The sequence below is a fragment of the Phyllopteryx taeniolatus genome, chromosome 14, assembly GCF_024500385.1.
Source record: "Phyllopteryx taeniolatus isolate TA_2022b chromosome 14, UOR_Ptae_1.2, whole genome shotgun sequence".
In the NCBI taxonomy this organism is placed as follows: domain Eukaryota; kingdom Metazoa; phylum Chordata; class Actinopteri; order Syngnathiformes; family Syngnathidae; genus Phyllopteryx; species Phyllopteryx taeniolatus.
In genome coordinates this window covers 24,549,532-24,566,707 of record NC_084515.1, presented here as the reverse complement: position 1 = coordinate 24,566,707, position 17,176 = coordinate 24,549,532, and the positions used below count along the sequence as shown (strand labels likewise).

General features: G+C 39.7%; 1 protein-coding gene across 4 annotated transcripts in view; it reads right to left on the bottom strand.

Moving 5' to 3' along the window:
* Positions 1 to 1,523: 1,523 nt before the first annotated feature.
* The window catches only part of zmynd11 (zinc finger, MYND-type containing 11), a 69,417-nt gene continuing 53,764 nt past the window's right edge, over positions 1,524 to 17,176 (bottom strand). For 3 of the 4 annotated variants that reach the window (XM_061796219.1, XM_061796220.1, XM_061796221.1), the window contains 4 exons: positions 13,609 to 13,683; positions 13,089 to 13,370; positions 10,261 to 10,446; positions 1,524 to 7,527 (listed from right to left, as the gene is read on the bottom strand). In XM_061796219.1, coding sequence (XP_061652203.1) covers positions 7,405 to 7,527; positions 10,261 to 10,446; positions 13,089 to 13,370; positions 13,609 to 13,683 — 666 coding nt within the window. In that variant the 3' untranslated portion in view covers positions 1,524 to 7,404. The remainder of the gene's footprint in view (positions 7,528 to 10,260; positions 10,447 to 13,088; positions 13,371 to 13,608; positions 13,684 to 17,176) is intronic. The other variant, XR_009791659.1, reaches the window with a different exon arrangement.

The window sequence follows — 17,176 nt, the reverse complement described above, 5'->3', positions numbered from 1 at the left end:
TGGTACTCGGAAAAGGGTGGCGTGCCCTCTCCTGGTCGAGGCAGAGATCCTGCCCCAAGTGGAGGAGTTCAAGTGTCTCGGGGACATGTTCACGATTGAGGGAAGAATGGAGTGGTAGATTGACAGGCGGATCGGTGCAGCCTCTGAAGTGATGCGGACTCTTATCGGTCTATCATGGTGAAGAAGGAGGTGAGCAGAAAGGCTAAGTTCTCGATTTACGGGTCGATCTACGTTCCTACCCTCACCTATGGTCACGAGCTGTGGGTCGTGACTGAAAGAACAAGAGGGGGGGTTCTATTCTATACTTTAATAATAGTGGTTTTGCATTTAAAAAAAACCTACTTTTTATGTCAGAAATATGACAACTTTACTGTTGTAATATTAGCACTTGTTTATTCCACTAAATGTACAAAATTTTATAGAAAAAAAAAATCCTTTGTTTTCCCCTTGAACAAAAGCAACTTTACTGTCATTTCCTAAAAAAAGATATATTGATACTATATTTTAATAGAGGAAAATATATTTGAAATGTATTTTTCTTGTAAAAACATGACTATATTTGCAAGAGTAACACCCTCCCAAAAATCTTTTTTTCTAATCCTGAAAAAAAACTACTTCATTTTTGTAAATTACAATATTTAAAAAAAATAATAAAATTTACAAAAATACGGGTTTATTTTCCTAAAATAATTTATTTAGAGATCTTTTTTATAAATCTAAAATATTAGATTCCATTATCTCAAAATGCTACCTTTTCCACTGATATATTAATAAAAAAACAAACAAAAAAATAATAAAATTTACAAAAATACGGGTTTATTTTCCTAAAATAATTTATTTAGAGATCTTTTTTATAAATCTAAAATATTAGATTACATTATCTCAAAATGCTACCTTTTCCACTGATATATTAATAAAAAAACAAACAAAAAATAACACGTAAAAATTACTTTTTCTTGAAATTAAAATACAACCAAATTTTTCAAAAAAAAATTTTTTTCTACAAATGACTTTTCTTGAAAATAAAACTGCATAATTTAGATTTTCCGAAAAATCCAACTCATCTTCAGTTACTGTTTTTTTCTAGAATGTTGACTGTCATATTACAATTTTCTTTTCCTCAAAGAAATATTTTTATCTTAAAAAAAAAAAACACAAAAAAAAACCACTTAATTTTACCAAGACTTAGCACATCTGCCTCACAATTCTGAGGACTCTGATTTAAATCTCGCCTGTGTGGAGTTCACATTCTCCCGTGTTTGCATGGGTTTCCTCCCACAGTCCAAAAACATGCATGGTAGGTTAATTAAAGACTCTGAATTGTCCGTAGGTGTGAATGCTTGTTTGTCTATGTGTCATATCTTTTCTTTCCTTTATTTCCATGTTACAATTTTTCTCTTTATTGCAAAATATAACAGTAAAAAGACTTGATTCTTCCAAGATTCAGAATTTTTCTCCATAGAGAAAAGCAACTTCATTCTGAAAATATATATTTTTTCCTCATAAACAAAAGACAAAGCATGGAACTTTTTGATACATTTATTTCCTCCATGTTAGCACATAGAATAGATTTATATACATATTGCTAGCTAGAGCATAAAAAAACAAGTCATTATGGAGCATGAAGATGTTGGGCGTACATACAGGAAGTGATGATGCGCTTTGCAACATTTTGTGCAGAGTCCAATGTGGCCCTTTTTTTTTTTTTTTTTTTTGGAGTCCATTGTGGCCCTTTTTAAAAAAAAAATATTTTTTGGGGGGGGGGGGGGGGGGGGGCAAATCCAATTTGTTTGTGAAAATGATTTTCTAGAATGACTTCCAATATGATTGCATAAGTGTTGACAACAATCATCTTCAGCCAAACAAAGAAATAAAAAGTCATGCACATACATACACACTGGAATGACACGGAGGAAGGAGTAGAAGATTGGGGCTCTCAAACTTTAGGGGATCAAGAGACAGTGGGCTAAGTCCATTTGTGTCATTTCAAATTTTAAGACTGCAATTGAAATCTGGGTGATTGATGTCAATGACTTACTTCTGAAACTTATTTTATTTTAACAAATTGTGCTTTTCCTCTGATTTTGGCATTTGGCCAATATAGCGGATGTAAACTCTAATAAAGTATTTGCTCACTACAGTGGGTACAGAAAATATTCAGACCCCCTTAAATTTTTTACTTTGTTATATTACAGCCATTCGCTAAAATCATTTAAGTTAAAAGATTTTCCTCAATGTACACTATATTGACAGAAAAAAAACTGAATTGTTGAACGTTTTGCAGATTTATTAAAAAAGAAAAACTGAAATATCACACAGTCATAAGTATTAAGACCCTTTGCTGTGACACTCATACGTATATTTAACTCTGGTTTTGTCCATTTCTTCTGATCATCCTTGAGATGGTTCTACACCTTCATTGGATGGTCTTCTGACTGGACTCCTCCCAAAAGAGCATTGAACAGCTCAGGTTCTGACCAGAACAAAGAGGTCAGAACATATTAATCAAATTCTAAATGATCTACACTGGCTCCCGGTCAGCTTTAGAATAGACACATTTCTGCTACTGGTCTATAAATCGTTAAATGGTTTAGGTCCTGAATATATGAAACAAATGCTAGTAGAATATAAACCAAGTAGGGCTCTGAGATCTACAGACAGCTTTTAACTGCTATGCTGCTCACAAATGGGAAGAAAGTTACAGATAGAAGTCAAGTCAGCACCAAGTGTCAATGTGTTTAAATCCAGGTTGAAAACTCTTTAAAGAACTTAGGGAATTGCGACTTTTAAAAGATCTTTCTTGCACTGTTTTTTATCCTAATGCGTGTGTATATATTTATCTTTGTTTTGTAATGTTTTAAGATGTCTTCTTTGTCTTTTTTTTTTTTTTTAAATGCTTTGAATAACGTAAAGTACAATGAGTTACCGTAATTTCTCACATATAATGCGCATTCCCCCCCTCAAAAAAGGTCAAAAATCAATGGTGCGCATTATACATCGGTATAGGGGAAAATGAAAAAAAAAAAAAAAAACGTTCCCATTTTATAAATGTATGCAGCCATCTAGAGGTTATGAAAAAGCGGTACACATTCATTTCAATATGCCACCGCCACCTAGAGGCTATGAAAATGTGTAGCCTACACTTTCATTCCAATATGACGGGGGTACGTATGACTGCATATATGTACAGTTCTCATAAGTTTACGTACCCTGGCAGAATTTGTTAAATATTATTATAAAATATGACTGATGACTGAACAATAACCATCATTAATTTCTTTATGGTTATGTTTTGTGTTTGATGATAATGCTTTTCTGAAATGCTTCACCGTTTAATTTGATTCCCATTAAAATAAAACTAAATGTGTTTCGCCTGTCCCTTCATGTTTTCTTTAAAGAATTGTACACATCTTACAAATTCTGACGGGGTAATCAAACATATGAGCACAACTGTGTGTTCTCTCATTTACTAAATAAAGTAGGGCTGTGTATTTCAAAATAAGAGAAAGTAAATAAAAATAAACGTATTACGTGTTCAAATTAAGTGCTTAACTTCAGAATAATTATTTGGAAAAAAACTAAACTAATACAGATAATACTTAATGTTGTGTTCATGGGAATTTTTGACCATTCTTCCAGGAGCATATTTGTGAGGTCACACAGTGATGTTGGACAAGAAGATCTGGCTCACTCGCCACTTGAAATCATTTCAAAGGTGTTCTATCGGGTTGAGGGCAGGACTCTGTGCAGGCAGGTCAAGTTTATCCACAGCAGACCGTCATCCATGTCTTGATGGACCTTGTTTTGTGCACTGGTGCACAGCCATGTTAAAAATGGAAAAACTGTTCCCACATAGTTGGGAGCATGGAATTATCCAAAATATTGGCTCCTTAGTTCCAGTGAAAAGAACTCTAAGGATTGAGCATACCAAGAGCTTTTGGACAATTCATTGCTCCCAACTTTGTGGGAATAGTTTGAGGATAGCCCCTTTCTGTTCCAACATGACTGTGCACCAATGCACAAGGGAAGGTCCATAAAGACATGGATAAGGGAATTTGGTATCGATGAACTTGACTGGCATGCACAGAGTCCTGACCTCAACCTGATAGAATACCTTTGGGATGAATTAGAGCGGAGACTGAGAGCCAGGCCTTGTCGCCCAACATCACTGTGTGACCTCACAAATGCGCTTCTAGAAGAATGGTCAAAAATTCCCTACACACACACCTGAACCTTATGGAGACTCTTCTCAGAAGAGTTAAAGCTGTTATAGCTGTAAAAGGTGGACCGATGTTATAGTAAACCCTAGGGAGTAAGAATAGGATGTCATTTCAGATCACATGAGTCAAGAAAGGGATATATATACACACACACACACGCACGCACGCACAGTGCGTACGGAAAGTTTTCAGACCCCCTTAAATTCTTCACCCTGTTATATTGCAGCCATTTGTTAACATCATTTTAGTTAATTTTTTTCCCTCAATGTACACGCAGCACCCCATATTGACAGAAAAAAAACTTAATTGTGTAAATTTTTGCTGATTAAATAAGAAAAACTGAAATATCACACAGCCATAAGTATTCAGACCCTTTGATGTGACACTCATATTTAACTCGGGTGTCCATTTCTTCTGATCATCCTTAAAATGGTTCTAAACCTTCATTGGAGTCCAGCTGTGTTTGATTATACTGATGGGACTTGATTAGGAAAGCCACACACACCCCTGTCTGTATAGGACCTTACAGCTCACAGTGCATGTCACAGCAAATGACAATCATGAGGTCAAAGGAACTGCCTGAAGAGCTCAGAGACAGAATTGTGGTAAGCCACAGATCTGGCCAAGGTTACAAAAAATATTCTGCTGCCCTTTAGGTTCCTAAGAGCACAGTGGCCTCCATAATCCTGAAATGGAAGACGTTTTGGACGATCAGAACTCTTCCTAGAGCTGGCCGTCCGGCAATCGTGGGAGCAAACTGAGCAATCGTGGGAATAGAGCCTTGGTGAGAGAGGTAAAGAAGAACCCAAAGAACACTGTGGCTGAGCTCCAGAAATGCAGTCAGGAGATTGGAGAAAGTTCTACAAAGTCAACCATCACTGCAGCCCTCCACCAGTCGGGCCTTTATGGCAGAGTGGCTCGACGGAAGCCTCTCCTCAGTGCAAGACACATGACAACCTGCATGGAGTTTGCTAAATAAAAACACCTGAAGGACTCCCAAGATGGTGAGAAATAAGATTATCTGGTCTGATGAGACCAAGAGAAAAATTGTTGGCCTTAATTCTAAGTGGCATGTGTGGAGAAAACCAGGCACTGCTCATCACCTGTCCAATACAGTCCCAATAGTAAAGCATGGTGTTGGCAGCATCATGTTATGTTGTGGGGATGTTTTTCAGCTGCAGGGACACGGAGACTGGTTGCAATCGAAGAAAAGATGAATGCGCCAAGTACAGGGATATCCTGGACGAAAACCTTGTCTTGAAAAGCACACAGCTAAAATAACGAAGGAGTGGCTTCAGAACAACTCCGTGACTGTTCTTGAATGGCCCAGCCAGAGCCCTGACTTAAACCCAATTGAGCATCTCTGGAGAGACCTGAAAATGGCTGCCCACCAACATTCACCATCCAACCTGACAGAACTGGAGAGGATCTGCAAGGAGGAATGGCAGAGGATCCCCAAATCCAGGTGTGAAAAACTTGTTGCATCATTCCCAAAAAGACTCACGGCTGTATTAGCTCAAAAGGGGGCTTCTACTAAATACTGAGCAAAGGGTCTGAATACTTACAGCCATGTGACATTTCAGTTTTAATAAATCTGCAAAAATGTCAACAATCCTGTTTTTTTTCCTGTCAATATGGGGTGCTGTGTGTACATTGAGGGGAAAAAATTAACTTAAATGATTTTAGCAAATGGCTGCAATTTAAAAAAGTGAAAAAATTAAGGGGTCTGAATACTTTTCCGTACCCACTGTGTGTGTGTGTGTGTGTGTGTGTGTGTGTGTATGTATATATATATATATATATATATATATATATATATATATATATATATATATATATATATATATATATATATATATATATATAAAAACGTACACACACACCACAATATTTTTGCTCCCGGTTATCAAACTGCCAGAATCACGTACCATCCCTATTCAGAATTAAAATCAAAGTTTAACGAGGGAAGTAAGTATACTTTTTTGCCCAATGTTTGTGATGATAAAACACAGCAGCATCACAGCTTTAAATTGGCCGAAATATAAGGTAGGGAGGAGTCAGTGTTTTAGTATGTAAAAGATACGACATCATTGATTGCTCGTGGACCTCCGGGGGTCCTGGTACCCCCTAGTTTGAGAACCCCAGCAATAGAAAAGTAAAAGCAAGAAGAAAACGAGGAGAAGCAGCTTGTGCACTCACCATGCTGATAAAAAGAAGTCATTCAGGTTGTCAAATACATCATACATGACGCGGGGGGCAGGAACATGTTATTTACATGTAGTGCAGGCAAGAAGAGAGCACGCATTAGAGAATTTAGGCTAACAAATGTTCCATATGATTAAAAATAAAACTATAACAAACGAACAAATCATTCTATTTTCTCTCCGTTCAGTCCGTCCGTCTTCATCACAGAGAAAAACAACAACAAAAAAAAACTTATGGCGTCATTTCATTTGCATATTATTTGATATCGTCCATCTGTCATTCGCATATTTTTTTTTTATTTCATTCTTGATTTTTCTTTTTTTTTATTAAAATCATGCCCAAGGTGCATGACACTCAGCACTACTTGTTTCCTTTGTACAAATCCTAGCCATGTTACAATTAAAAATATATATATTTATGACTCAATTTAGTGTTGAAAAGCAAATAAAAAAAATAAAAAACCGCGACTGTGCAGAATAATTAAAAACAAGGGAAAATTTGTTAAGTCAGCAATGATGCTGTGACCCTGTCCCCAATAATAAGTACGTTTTTTGGGGGGGATTTTAGGTAGGAAGGATTGATTGCTAAAAAGGAGTCCGCCTGCCTGTCATCCGCTAGTTGTCTTTTTCACGTTTTTTTTTCACCACCTCGTCTTTTCTCTCGATGAAAGCAATGTTCACGTTTGCTGCGTAAAAAAAAAAAAAAAGTCATAAAAAAGATTAAATGCTCGTGAATACTGCACACACTTAAATAACATTTTGTGACACAAGAAACAAAGACAAATATTGCCACTACATAAAAACAGCGTTAAATAATACAAAATTAAAAAAAGGTGAAAAACATCAGAGCCACAAAGGAAGGCAAGATGTGTGTGTGTGTGTTGCAGACACTGACTGAAGTTCGAGGAAGGGGTGCGAGCCAATGGCGTGCGGGGGGGGGTCCCCCTGTGTGTGTGTGTGGGGGGGGGGGGGTGTCCAGTTCATCTCTTCCTACGGCAGGTGCGCTTGTGGTCGGCGTGCCAGTGCTCCTGTTGACACTTGATGGAGCAGTACGACGTGTTCCAGCAGCAGTGGTACATGGCCTCCTCCTCACAGTTGTAACACTGACACACACACATCAGAATCAATATGGGGGTGGGGACGCTATCGAGCCAATTTCTGGCAAATGTCAAGTTCTATTCCACTACAAGTACAGATTTCCTAAGTGATTGTTTTTTTTTATGGGTTTTCACGAGAGCCTGATTTTACTGGCCGATGTTAGCCCTTTTCAAATCAACAATTTTCAGATTTTTTTTCACATTAACATTACAAAAGTACAATAATAATAATAATAAAAAAAATAAAAACAGCCACAAGGCCCAAAATGATAAATGTATTTTGTTGTTTCGGCTTTGGGCTTCAGTCAGCATTCAGTGATTGCCGAAACAAAATAGACATCCCTTCTCAAATTCTCATATTTTTGCATCGTTTCCCCACTTTGTATTCGATCATCAAACAAATGTAAATATCAGACAAATATAACCCAAGTGAACTTAAAATGCTGTGTTTTTAAATGTTGATTTCATTTATTAAGGGAACGAAGCTATTCAAAGTAACTGGTTCCGGGTATGCTTAGCAGCAACAACTGAAATCAAGTGTTTTCTAGAACTGGAAATGCGTCTCTCACATCTCTGTGGAGATATTTTGGCCCACTCTTCCTTAAAGAATTGTTTGAATTCAGCAAAAATGTAAATTTTTCGAGCATGAACCATGACCTTTTTTTTAAGGTCATGCCATAGCATTTCTATTGGATTCAAGTCTGGACTTTGACTCGCCCACTCCAAAACCTTAATTTTGTTTTTTAAAGCCATTCAAAAGTTGACTCCCTGGTGTGTTATCGATCATTATCCTGCTGCAGAAGCCAAGTGTGCTTCAGCTTGAGGTCACAAACTGATGGCTGACCATTCTCCTTCAGGATTTTTTGTTAAAGAGCAGAATTCATGGTTCGGTCAATCACACCAAGGTGTCCAGGTCTTGAAGGAAGTACGCAACCTAAGACCTTCACACTATCACCACCATGCTTGATTGTTGGAACGATGTTCTTTTTCCGAAATGCTGTGCGACATTTACACTAGATGTAACGACACACACACACCTTCCAAAATGTTCAACTTTCATCTCATCAGTCCATATAATATTCAAAAGTCCAGGGAATCATTCAGATGTTGTTGTTGGTTTTTTTGCAAAAGTAAGAAAAGCCTTTATGTTCTTTTTGGTCAGCAGTGATTTTTGCCCTGGAACTCTGCCATGGATGCCATTTTTTCCCAGTCTCTTGTTGTTGTGTCATGAATACTGACCTTAACTGAAGCAAGGGAGGCCTGCAGTTCTTTAGAAGTTGTCCCCGAGTTCCTTGGTGGCCTCCTGGATGAGTCATTGCTGTTCTCTTGGTGTAATCTTTTGGGACCAGCCAGTCCTGGGAAAGTTCACCACTGTACCATGCTTTCTCCATGTGAGGATAAAGGCTCTCCCTTTTGTTCGCTGGCATCCTAAAGCTTTAGAAATGGCTTTTGTAACCATTTCCAGACTGATAGATGTCAATTACTTTATTTCTCAACTGTTCTGGAATTTCTTTGGATCGTCTCATTTTGTTGCTGCTTTTTTAGATCTTTTGTCTGACTTGATTTTGTCAGGACCGATTGTGTTTAATGCCTCGATCAGACTCCAGGCACTTTAGCCTAGATATCGGCCCGATTAGCTATCGCAGCAGATTTCCCAGATCGGGCCTGTCATATTTTGTCGGGAATGACAAAACTTGTAGTGTGACATAATTCACGACCAACAATTTGACCCTACGACAGTCCTACGACGGCAAAATGAAAAGTCTAGCATGTTAGATTTTTGGGATATCTTCCGTGTAGTCTGACATATCAACAACAACTCTCCGACAGCGCACTTTGACGTCGACCAATGCGTATTGTGACCGGCACATCGCCTTCTGTGCTTGCTTGTCAACATGCTTGCCCACCCTTGTCAATATTTATTCACTCGCACAAACCACTGTTTACTGAAACTTTAGGGCATGATTTGACAGAACGCCGGCATGTTTATGTACAACTGTTGGTGCTAGGACTAGCTTGCTAGGCTACAAGACGTATCGTATCAAAAGTACGTGAACATACCTCACGCAAACCTTGAATGAACATCCTCTCCAGAGCACCTGTGATGACCACCACACGATTTTCCTCATTCTGTTCATTCTTTTCCCCACAGAAAACATTGGCGCGATCCATTGTTGTTTTCCTCGCCATGGTAACGAGTGTATCTGGTCACGTTTTCTGGTTCCGCCTCCCCGACAGTGTTTGATTTGACAAGATAAAGCCCAGTGATCGTAAAAGACAGGATGCGGTGGTATCAGAATACATGTTGTGTAGTGCTGCCACTGTCTGACTTAGATACAGCAAGATTTTATGTCAGTAGTCTGACATTGCAATTGTGAAAGACCAAATTTGTCTTGTCGTCTGATCTAGGCATGAGTGATTTCTTGATTGAACAGGTCTGGAGGTAATCAGGCTTGGGTGTGATCAGAGAAAATTAACCAAAAATGTTGATCAGCCACAATTCATGATTTAACAAAGGGCTAATTATTTTTTCACATAGGGCCAGGTAACTGAATAGTGGTTTCCCCCCTTACTAAATGGAAGCACCATTGAAAACAGTTCACTTGCGTTATATTTGTCTGATATTAAAATTTGCTTGATGATCCTAAACAAAGTGGGGGAAACTATGCGAAAATAGAAGAATTTGAGAAGGGGGGGGCAATGCTTTTTCATGGTAATGAATGTCAAACCTGCTCTTACCCACTGTTTCTTCTTGGTCTGCGAGATTAGTTGTTTGTGTTGCGCCACCAGCTTCTTGACCTCCTCCACCAGCTCCTCTTTGCACTTGTCCTTCACCTGCTTGCACTTCCTGTCCATCTCGGCCTGAGCAGCACCCACCGCCTTGCTCACCGCCTCATGCTTCTCCTCCTCCATCTCGCCGCGTAGCTGACAAAGTAGCAGCAAAAATAAATAAATAAATAAATAAAAATTATTTTAAAAAAGCACTTGACTTTCATCGCAAACTCTGGCTATAGTCCTCATTTTTAGATAGACACCCTAGATAGTTCCCTGAAATTTCCACTGAAAATCCCTTTGTAGTGAATATGGAGTAGGGAATGAGTGAATGATTCCAAACGCAGTAATTCATCATTCCCTACTCCCTCATCACTATGGGCCATATTTTCCCATTTACGTAAATCAGAAAAGGTGCACAGCTGCGTACTTTTCTGGCTGTGAGCAATCTCCAGTGCTGTCATTTACACATTCCCATGCCAGTTATGCACTCTGGGTGGAGCAACCCTGAAATGTGGCCGTTCTCTGTCAAATCTAGCCCGGCACACATCATGCTGGCATTCTTCCGTGGCACTTTTCCTCTTCCGCATTCCAGAGGCTGTATTAAGTCTAGCGCCCCATGAAGGTGAAATATCATATTGCATGTTTTGATTCTGACTAGTGCTGACTGTACGGGACACACGGGGCATATCGCTCACCTCCACTCACTGTTTGCCCATCAGCCATAATTGTTGTGTGATAAGCGCTCCGCTTGACTGACTGGGAGCATTTCCTGCCGACACGCTGCTTATACAGAGGAAAAGCGGACGTGGCTGAGGACGGCATGCGGACGTAAAGGGGGAAGGGTGCGCGTGAAGGAGGACGCTAAAGGCACGCCCCCAGTAGGTATATAGCGCCAGTCAATCCAGCCTCCACTCGTAAAGTAGCAATCAAGCCAGCCGCCCCTAATTTTGTTCATACTAGGCATTACAGTAATAAGTCCCCAACTCGCCGCGAAAGCCACCTTCAAAATAAAAGCTTCGCCAAGTCAAGAAGACGAAGCTGAGTCAGAAAAAAAAGACAAAAAAAACGCGGAAACAAGGCGAGGTGGCCCGAGTTGGAAGACCAACTCTAGAAATGGATTAATGAACTCCAACCGCTGGACATCGGTGTAAACAGGGCGTTCAAAGTGAAGTTACGAGCGGCGTGGGAGCGATGGATGACAGATGGCGAACACAGCTTTACTAAGACTAGGAGGCAGCGCCGGGCGAGTTACGCCACAATTTGTGAATGGATTGTGGATGCTTGGGCTAACGTGTCTGCTTGCACTGTTGTTCAAGCTTTCGTAAAAGCCGGCATCATTTCTGAGGAGCCGCACGGCAACGAGACTGACTCGAACCTGGCGTGTTTGATTGAGAACTAGCCCATCTGTTCATTTTCGATACAGAACATGAGGACTTTGATGGATTTGTGGATGAGGATTGATGAAAAAAGTAACGTGAGTACATTGTTAAATACTTCAATAAAGTACAACCGAACTCAGTTTTGTTCCCGGTGCCTTTTTAAAAACATTGTTTTAGCGTGCATGCATGCTACCGTATGTTTTAAGCTAGCGTATGTTTTACCATGCCTGCGCCCAATAATACGGTGCGCCTTATGTATGTGTTAAATACAGAAATAGACCCCATAACTGAGACTGCGCCTTTTAATACGGTGCGCCCTTTGGTCGGGAAAATACGGTAATTACTTTTATTGGATTTACTTCATACAGAATAAAATACATGCTCTCACTTAAAGTGTACTGTGCTAGACGAAGCGGGGGGCATGTCTCAATGGCACATCTGCTACTGAAGGTGTTTTCATATTTAAAGTGTGCTATATTTTCCAAATGGATTTCTATGACGTTCACAAGTCTCAGAATAACTTAATGGTTTACAGTTAGCCTCAGACTTCAATAAATTCACACCTCTTTGGTGCCTGCGCACACATTTTCAGGTTACGCACGATGGGTGTGTCAGACGTCTTGGATGGGAGAATTTGCAAAGCTGAATGGTGTGCAAGCCCAGACGCGTAACAAAGATTTACGAATATGGCCTATGTCAGGATTTTCATGTAGTGGACTATATAGTCCATAATATAAAAAAACCCTACACCACAACTTTCATCTTTTTCTAATTTTATTCCTCTGTGACTTTTTTCCCCCACTTTGTTACACTTTAATTTTCCTACTTTTCGTCCACTTTCGCCTGACTTTTTCACTGTTCTAAAAAGCATTTTTTTTGCTTTTTGACTTTTATTCCTGTCACGAACTTTTTTCAGTGTTCCAATTTTTTAATCACTTTTTTTCCCCCCAATGGGAAAATTTAAAATAAATGTTCCGCATCTTAACTCCCAGTGCCACTTTTTCAGTTTTGTTTCTCACTTTTTTTTTACTTTGTTCCAGTTGTTTTTTTGTGTGCTTTTCCACTTATTTCTTTTTTTCCCCCACTTATTTTTCGCATTTTTTCTTCTTTACTTTCTTTTTTAACAAAGCAAAAAAACAAAACAAAAGCGACTTTAATGAAAACTGCTTTTTTGTTTTTTCCCCCCAAAAGTCAGGATTCTGCCAAAATATATTTTCACCAACATTATTTAATTTCCCTATTAAGAGCCAATCTTCAATTTTGTAAATTTCTGGTAAATTCCCGTTAATTCCTATGAAAAGTTTCCAAGTTTTAAAATTCCCGGGATTTTGAAACCTTATATACAGTACTATAAATATTTCTATAAAAGGTTATAATCGCACACGGCCGTGGAGTGAGCGGTCACTGGCTGACCTTCTCCAGAGCTTCTCGGACCACGCGCTCCGTCTCGCGCTTGTTGTCGGCCTTCATCATCTCCTTGACATCGTTGAAGACCTTGGTGTACTTCTCGTGACACATGTTCTGACAAGCCGTGCCGTCTGAGCTGGTCTGTGTCCCGCGGTGGAGGGTGCGAGGCGACCCGCCGCTCGCCTTCTTGGTCTGCGTCGACACAGACTGCTTCTCGGGTGGCGGCGGGGCAGACGACACCGGGATCTCTTGGCTCGAGCTCACTGCCTCCATCTCGGGCTCGGGGTCCTGGGGTACAGAGGACAAGAAGGGCGGACAAAGTTAGTAGTAGTTTCAACTACTATGAAACAATAGACTGGTCACCAATCAATGTCAGGGGACATATAGACAAACAACGTAATGGTCACCAGCCAATCGCAGGCCCGTTCCTAACAAAGTGTCTAATAGGGACTACAGCTGAACTACAACTTCAACTATGATTGATGATTATTGTTTATTGTTGACACGATGAATAAAACATACATACACTGGCTTCTTCTTTGGGCTCCACTTGTTGAGTCCGTCGGCTTTTCTTGGCTTTTGGCTCCTGGCTGCTTTTCATCTGCAGAGAGAGACCATTATGAATATTTCCACAAAGAACACATGGGAAAACACAAACGGAAAAATGCTCACTAATGGTGTTGAATAACGAGAGGAGTGCTGCTAACACTTAAGTAAACAAGTAACAAGTAAAGGAAATTGAGAAAAAGCACACCGACTCACTCAGCAATATTCTTGGGGACTTTAACAAAGCTAAACTCAACCACGAATTCCCTGGATGAATATACGGACAGTTACATCCTATATCAGCTTCTGTGAAGAGGTGTGTGTACCAACAAAGTCATTTCGCACGTTCAATAACAACAAGCCGGGGTTCACTGCCAAACCTAAGCAACTTCACCAGCCTAAAGAGGATGGATATCGAAGTCGGGATAGAGCTCTGTATAATTGTGCTAGAAACCAGCTAACTAAATACATTAACATCGCAAAGAGAAATTATGCAGTAAAGTTAGACAAACAGTTTACCACTAACGACTAAATCAGTCAGGCATGCATTACCAATCGCTAACCAATTACAAGCGACCATCCCCCAAGCTGAGAACAATAAAGGACTAGCCGACAACTTGAACACCTATTGCAGATTTGAAAAGGACACTTTTCAAAAGACGTGGTGGTGGTCACCTGTGCTCGGGAGAGGACTTTCATTCATGGATTCCTTGAGATATGTTCACGTACATTAAATACGATACGGCTCACAAGCAGGCAACAAAACGTTATGTAGCCTAGCAAGCTAGTGCTAGCACTAACAGTTGTACGTAAACATGCCGGCGTTCTGTCGAATCATTCTCTAAAGTTTGTGTGTGTGAAGTAATTTAATCACAATAATTACAGTAAGTTAGCACTCATTATTACCATATCATGTAATGTCAGTTTGACCTGACTGATTAGACTACATGACCTGACAAGAGAATACTTTTGAAAATACTCAGTATACAGTACACAAGTATATACAGTAAATGAACATGTCATTTAAATAGGTGCATTGCTCCATCTTGTGATTGGCTTGGTGATCGATTATCAGTTTTTTAAACTCGCTGATCGGCCCCAAAAATTCTGATCGTATAAAGCCTATAATTAGCGCATTGACTTTGCCGTTGCGCAATGACGGCTATAGCTTGTCGAATAATCGCCAGTCACGTGGTTTGGACACGGAGGGCTCGCTGAAAAGGCTAAAGCTAACACTCATAGACCATTTTACACTTGAAAGTGCAGTTTCCATCTTTTATTTCATGGTATTTACATTTAGATGTGCTAAACAACTCAGGACAGAGCACCTTTTGCTTGAACCTACGCACTTTTCAAATTAGCAAAAGTATTGGAACATGACTGATGGGTGTTTCTCGTTCCTCATGTGTTGCCTTTTAGATTGATTGGTTAAACATTAGATGGTGCTTGTTTTTGGCTTTGTGTTTCACCTGTGAAAACTCCATTTGCTGTTAAGCAAACATGAAGGCGAGAGAGATGTCTATGGGAGAAAAGCAAACCATTTTGAATGAAAAAAAATCAATCAGAGCTATTGCACAAACATTGGGCATAGCCAATACAACAATTTGGAATATCCTGAAAATGAAAGAAACTACTGGTGTACTGAGGAACAGACATTGAACAGGTCAGCCCAGGGTATCAACAGCAGTTGATGACAGAAACATTGTGAGAGCTGTGAAGAAACACCCAAGACGAGAGTCAGTGACATTACTGCCAACCTCCACAGGGCAGGGGTGAAGGTGTCACAATCCACTGTTCGAAGAATACTTTGAGAGAAGAAATATACAGGCTTTACCACAAGATGCAAACCACTCATCAGCAAAAAGAATCGGAAGGCCAGATTATACAGTACAGAGATGAGCCAGAAAAGTTTTGGAACAAAGTTTTATGGCCTGATGAGTCCAAGAATAACCTCCACCAAAGTGATGGAAAAGCCAAAGTGTGGAGAAAAAAAAAGGATCTGCTTATGATCCAAAACACACAAGCTCATCTGTGAAGCATAGCGGAGGTAATGTCATGGCTTGGGCTTGGAATGGCTGCTTCCGGAAAGGGCTCACTTGTCCAATGATGATGTAACTCATGATGGTAGCAGCAGAATGAATTCCCAAGTTTACAAAATAATTTCGTCTGGCAATTTACAGAAAAATGCATCCAAACTAATCGGGAGAAGCTTCATCATGCAAAAAGATGATGACCCAAAACACACTGCCAACACAATAAATGACTGCCAAAACAACAAAGGACTTTATCTTGGGCGTTAATCACCGGACCTTAACCCAAAAGAGCATTCATTTTACCTCCTTAAGATGAGACTGAAGGGAGAAACCCCCAGAAACAAAAAAACAACTGAAAGAGGCTGCAGTGAAGGGCTGGAAAACCATTTAAAATGAAGAATGCAACAGTCTGGTGCATGGGTCGCAGGCTTGATGCAGTTACTGCAAGTTAGGGTAATGCCACCAAATATTAAATGTTATTTACTTTAAGTTAATTTAATAATGTCTGTTTATATATATATATGTTTACAATAATTTTGCTCACTTGAAAAGTGGGTGGCTTCAAACAAAAAGTGCTCTGTCCTGAGTTGTTTAACACATCTAGATGTACAACCCCAATTCCAATGAAGTTGGGACGTTGTGTTAAACAAATAAAAACAGAATACAATGATTTGCAAATCATGTTTGACCTATATTTAATTGAATACAGTACAAAAGACAAAATATTTAATGTACTGATAAACTTTATTGTTTTTAGCAGATAATCTTTAACTTGGAATTTTATGGCTGCAACACGTTCCAAAAAAGCTGGGACAGGGTCATGTTTACCACTGTGTTACATCACTTTTTCTTTTAACAACATTCAATAAACGTTTGAGAAACTGATGACACTAATTGTTGAAGCTTTGTAGGTGGAATTATTTCCCATTCTTTCTTGATGTACAGCTTCAGCTGTTCAACAGTCCGGGGTCTCCATTGTCGTATTTTACGCTTCATAATGCGGCACACATTTTCATTGGGAGACAGGTCTGGACTGCAGGAAGGCCAGTCTCGTCACCGCACTCTTTTACTACGAAGCCACGCTGTTGTAACACGTGCAGAATGTGGTTTGGCATTGTCTTGCTGAAATAAGCAGGGGCGTCCATGAAAAAGACGTTGCTTGGATGGCAGCATATGTTTCTCCAAAACCTGTATGTACCAGCATTAATGGTGCCTTCGCAGATGTGTAAGTTACCCATGCCATTGGCACCAACACAGTCCCATATCATCACAGATGCTGGTTTTGGAACTTTGCATCCGTAACAGTCCAGATGGTTCTTTTCCTCTTTGGTCCGGAGAACACGACGTCCACAATTTCCCAAAACAATTTCCAATTCTTGCTTGATGTAAGACTGTTCAACAGTCCGGGGTCACCGTTGTCGTATTTTACGCTTCATAATTCGCCACACATTTTCAATGGGAGACAGGTCTGGACTGCAGGCAGGCCAGTCTAGTTGCACGCTGTTGCAACACGTG